The 6,000-nt window shown below is 40.0% G+C and overlaps 1 protein-coding gene across 1 annotated transcript in view; it reads left to right on the forward strand.

Annotated features, from left to right (window-relative positions):
- Positions 1–5,217, forward strand: part of ADGRG4 (adhesion G protein-coupled receptor G4) — a gene marked incomplete at both ends in the record, with an annotated part of 94,616 nt that extends 89,399 nt beyond the window's left edge. Inside the window, 3 exon segments of the mRNA XM_080910230.1 lie at positions 844–945; positions 3,058–3,225; positions 5,027–5,217. Of these exon segments, the coding sequence (XP_080766356.1) occupies positions 844–945; positions 3,058–3,225; positions 5,027–5,217 (461 nt within the window).
- Between the last annotated feature and the right edge of the window lie 783 nt (positions 5,218–6,000).

Here is a 6,000-nt window from a genome sequence, read left to right on the forward strand (position 1 = left end):
TAAGATGGAAATGATGTCCCACATTAACAATTGATATCTCTAGCACTTCCCTCTCACTTGCCAGACAAAGTCAGAGCTGGACATGCTATAGACATGCTTTGCTTATACCAAAGAACTTATGTATGGGACATTTATGGCTGTGTAACAATCTATCCCCCAAATTCATATAGATATTTACTATATACATTTTCTAATCTCAACAGTGCCCAAGGGTCAGGAATCCACACATAACTTTACAATTCCCTTTTGGCTCAAAGACCATTATGAATTTGGACTCATGCAGTCTACTGATCCTGTAGTCATCTGAAGACTTGTCCAGGGCTGGGGTCTCTACTTCTTAGAAGATTCAGTCACATAACTGGGACTCACCATGTGGGGCATCTGCATAGAAATGTCAAGATGTTGTCAAGACAAAAGAACTGATTTTTTGAAGTGTGAGTGGATGCAGGGGTTTGTCTTTTATAGCCTAATAAGGTAATACACCACGACATCTGCCAGGCATCATTGGTAATGTGAGAGGATTACTGCATATCAAGGATATGAATTCAGTACATGAAGATGAGGATCATTGAGCTCGGTGTCTGGGGCTAGGTATGCAGTCCTTGCTTCTCACACTCTAGTATAAATAGCACCCTAGGGGAAAACAATCATGGACCTGGAGTATAAATACTGACTTTGTGCTATTGCTGCCTTTTGGGAGTTCATAAAGAAATTAGAAAGACATCCGCACCCCTGGGGTTCACTGGAAGCAGCACTGACGGTGAAAAGAATAGGCCTGAGGCAAGGGATTGGTGCTATCATGTGGGGGAAGGGGAAAAGACTGATCTTGTTCTCCTGGCTTAGGGTTCCTCATTTTTGTGTTTTACTGTGTGATGAAGGAGAGTGTGCGGAAGCAGTGGCACATGCATCTCCACTGCAGGTGGTTTCGGCTGGATAACGTTTCAGGTAAGATGTCCACTTAGGCTGGTTTTAAATTGTACATATTTTACAGAATTGATCATATCAATTTGTCTCTTAATGACTTCATAGGACAAGACTACCAAAATGGAATCTGCTTTCATGTGATAAAAATGATTGTACTTTTTGTGCTAAGATGGATGAAGTCAAGGGAAGACTGTGGCTTGGGTCCTGTTTTAACTCAGTAGAACTTTTGTTTGGGCCCAGATTTCTTGGATTGCTTGTCATCTCACATGTGGTTCAGTTAGAAGAATATTGACTGAACACTTAATACATGTCAGGAACTGGGTCATAGGGCCTTTTGGACAGTAGCCAACAGAAGGTTACATGGATGGGAGAAGCAAGGCATTGTGACAGGTGGAGTGACATGTCAGCATTTCTAAAATGATTCACAAGTGAGCTGCCTGGGTGGCTCGTCTGATGGGACTCAGCCAAATGTGAGATGTAATGGCCTTTAATGTTGTCTCTCAACAGTGGTCCTTCACTCAAGGACATCTCCAGTGAATGCAACTTGGTGTTTCTCTCTCTCTCTCCCCCTCTTCCTCTCGTTCTCCTTCTTCCTCACCCTCTCCCTCTTGACCTAACCCTCTCCCTCTCTCATCTCAACTACAGTCCCTCCTCCCAGCCCCACCTCCCCTAACCAACTGTTTCTCCATTCTCCTTCAGAAATAAGCAGACTTCCCAGGGAGAACAACTGAACATAGCAAACCAAGCTACAACAAGACTAGGCGCAAGCTGTCATATCAAGGCTGAACTAGGCAACCCTGTAGGAGGAAAAGTCCTCATAAGCAGGCAAAAGAGTCAGACAGCCCCTACTCCCACTGTTAGGCATCCACAAAAACACCCAGATAAACAACCATAACATACATGCAAAGAACCTAGGTCAGACCCATACAGATTATTGCTTCAGCCTCTGTGAGCCCCTATGAGTCCTACTTAGTTGAATCTGTGGGCCTTGTTCCTAGCCCCCCTGACTCCTATAATTCTTTCTTGCCCATTTGTATGTGGTTCCCCAAATTCTGCCTAATGCTTAGGTGTGGGTCTCTCCATCTGCTCCCATCAGTTGCCTGAGGAAGCCTCTCTGACGATCGGACAAAGCAGCTATCTAAGAAAGGAACTGAAAGCAATTACACTAAAGTTAGGAACTAGAAAGGTTGTCTACTACATATTTATTCAATACAGTAAAGGAAGTTTTAGCTAGAACAAAAAGACAACTGAAGGAGATCAAGGGGATACAAATTGGAAAGGAAGAAACCAAAGTATTGTCATCTGCAGATAAGATTTTAGCTTATATATGCAACTCCAAAAATTCTGCCAGGGCACACCTACAGCTGATAAACATCTTCAGTGATATGGCTGGATACAAGATTAACTTGAAAACTCAGTAGCCTCGTATATACAAATGACAATCAGACTGAGAAAGAAATCAGAAAAACAGCATCTTTCACAGGAGCCTCAAAAGCATAAAATATCTTGGAGTAACTCTAACCAAGAAATTGAAAGCCCTGTATGACAAGAACTTCAAGTCTTTGAAAACAGAAATTGAAGATGATATCAAAAGATTGAAAGAATCTCTCATGCTCATGGATTGGTAGAATTAATATAGGAAAATGACCATCTTACCAAAAGCAATCTACAGATTCAACGAGATCTCTATCAAAATTCTAGCATGAACTGGTGTTCTATTATCAAATGATCTTCTCTTCAATTCTGGCAAATCGTATCAGTCTCCACACAAAGGCCAGTCAGTCTGCTTTCTTCAGAGAGGCAGCATTTGTACTTTAAGAGTCTACAAATAGTACCCAGATATCTTTTACACTGGGTATAACGGTGACCTACACGTCCTTATGCTCTAGGAAAAGCAGACACCCTTGGTTAAGTGCATTGGCTTTACGTGTGTCACATACCACAGGACAAATGTACTTCTCACAACTTCATAGAAAAGTGTAACTTCCAGAATGAACAGTTATTAAACATTGAAGTTTATATTTAGAGAGATTATTAAAGGTAGAGTAATTACTGTGTTGCAGTCTCACCTATTTTAATACAGAACGTGATAAATTTTACATGTTTAACATTTTTTTTTTGGTGTTCTTTCAGGTGGGAGAAAGAGTTTTGGGATAAATGTTAGGCATAAACAGAAGAGATTGAAGAAAACCAATGAGCCCAAATTATTGACACCATCGCTCAAGTCAACAACAACCAATTGTGCTTTCAAATCTATAGGATCTGTGCCCAGCACGCCTTCAGAAATAAACTTCCCAAATGGTAAAGTACAAGACACTTTTGTTTGCATTTGTGTTCCAGAGATACTCAATAGCATGAGACTGCATGTTAATCTTGGATAAAACTTCTCCCTCAAAACAAGTACATGTTTTATATATAATTAATATTTATATGTTGTGATGATATATAATACAATATAATATCTATGACATAGCACTAAATATAGTATATATTGTAACTATATGTAGATTTATGTGACTTTCTATAGATACATGGAGCTTATTCTTAGCTGAGAAAGAATGTATAGACTGATGGTCTGTTAGACTAATGGGGATGGGAAGAGGCGGAATGTTTAAAAACTTTAAAGCTGCTTCAAATTATCACACACTGTTGTTGAAGCCAGAAAGAACCCTAGACATACTCTAGTTCAATTTTCTCATTTTATACGGAGAGAAACTTAGTCATGGGAAAGGTGTTTATGAATAGTCACTAGGACCATTGACAGCAGAGTAAGCCAGAACTCAGGTCTTGTGGCTTTCATGGCTACTGTCTCCTACCACAGACACCCCTTGAGTTACTACCACAGGAACTGACACTTGTAGGTGGAGATGGATGTTTAGCTGAGGATGGGGTGTTGGGGGGGGGGAAATTGCTGAGAAAGGATAGATCTACAAGATAAAAATGAAAAGTCTTCTTAAAATGAAGAAAAAACCAAAAGGAAAGTAAAAAGGATGGAGAGCTTTTTAAAACTGGGTGAAGTGGCACGTGCTATAATTCCAGCTCTTAGGAGACTTACAGGAAGATGGTCCCAGATTTGAGAATAGCCCGGACTACAGAATGAGGCCCTATCTTGAAAACCTGAGGTGGGGGGAAGCAAAGCCCTTAAATTGATGCTTTGATGACTGCATTCTTTTCTACTTGGACCATGATGCAATAGCTCATGTTTGCCTTCCTAAGCCCAAACTCAGCTTCAGCTCCACACATACACAGAACAGTTTAGACAGCCTGACTTGTGGTCAGCCTGTCACTTCTCTGTGCTAATGACAGGACCCTGTCACTCACTCCTAGTTTTCATTACATTGACTCCAAAAGCTCATTCAACTTTTCAGGCCTCAAACTGATTTGAAAAGTGCACAGTGTGTCTAAAAGGCCATTGGCTTAAGGTTGGGCTGTGTCTTCAACTCTTACCTGCTTAGAGCAGTATTCTTTCTATCCTTAATATGTATAACTCTACCAGTTAACTGTAAATCTGGATGAACAAACGAGACTGGTTGAATCCCACTATATATCTTAGTCTCCATTGTTGTATGGAGAGGTTAGGGGTATTCATGAAAACATTTCCTTAGCCACTGGTACTCATTTAACTAAAGAATGTTATTGCTCTTCTGGAAATCCCTGAAAGTCTCTATATAAAGAGCTCCTGTGATGTGGAATCTCCTTAGTAACTGATAGTTGAGGCTGATTGGGAAACCATCAGTTTTGCAAAAAGGATCCCAGGGATATCCTCTTTCATTAACAATATCTATCACAAAAGGAAACTTACTTTTCTTCAGAGGAAACAGCAATAAATACATATTGGAAAGTCCTAACAATTTAATACCAAGCAATAATCCCGCAGAACCATAGATTATGGCTGCTGCACTAAAGGAAGTACATACGTACCTGTTGCTCAGACAGTGCTGTAAGAATGACTTCATCTCCCTCACATGCTAGCAGCATCTTTTTAACAACTTTCATTTTTATATTTAATATACATCACATCATCCTATGAAACTTTTATATGCCTCTTCCTTGTGCAAAATCCTTAATGTCCTTAGCTTAAATACTCTTTGTTTTCATGCAGGTGACTTTCGTGACAGTCCCTACACTTTCTCTCCCTTGAGTTGTGAAGCCGCACCTACGTTTATAAGGAGAACATTGCCTGCAGAAATCAAAACAAATTCCATTCAGAAACAAAGATCATTTTCCATAAATATCAACAGAGGTGCTCACCTGACTCCCAACCCTAGACTTGGGGAAATGTTCAATTTGTGAATCAAATCTGCCTCTACCTTCTATTCTAAAGACTGTTTTGGGAGAGACAGAATGAAATCATATCTAATAAATATCAGCCTTGGAATAATTCTTCTCTTCCGTATTGTTTTTATTTTAAAAATACTTTTAAGATTAAATATATTGTGATAGATAGAAATAAGACAATAAAGAAGAAAACAGCTCCTTCTAGGTTTATTTATTTATTATTTTTTATGAGTATGAGTGTATTAATCAAGGTTCTCTAGAGTCACAGAACTTGTGGGTAGTCTTTATATAGTAAGGGAATTTGTTGGTGACTTATAGTCTGTAGTTCAACTCCCCAACAATAGTCAGCAGCAGTTGTGAATGGAAGTTCAAGGATCTAGCAGATGCCCAGTCCCACAAGGTAAACGGGAGAAGAGAGAGTGTATTCCTTCTTCCAAAGTCCTTATGTAGGTCTTCAACAGAAGGCGTGTCCCAGATTAAATGTGTGCATCACCACACTTGGATCTGGGACTTGCTTTGTCCCAGATTATCTTGAGCTCAGAGATCTCCTTGCCTTAGTCTCTTGGGATTCAAAGCCACCATGCCTTAAAATCTCCATGCCAAGATCCAGGTCAGAAACTTGTATCTCCCAGCCTCAAGATCAGGATCACAGGTGAGCCTTCCAATTCTGGGTTGTGGTTCATTCCAGATATAGTCAAGTTGACAGCCAGGAATAGCCACTACAATGAGTATGTACCTACATGAATGGATGTGTGTCACACACATATGAGATCCCTTGGAGGCCAGAAGATGGCTTTT

Source organism: Micromys minutus (assembly GCF_963924665.1).
Source record: "Micromys minutus genome assembly, chromosome: X".
Taxonomy (NCBI): domain Eukaryota; kingdom Metazoa; phylum Chordata; class Mammalia; order Rodentia; family Muridae; genus Micromys; species Micromys minutus.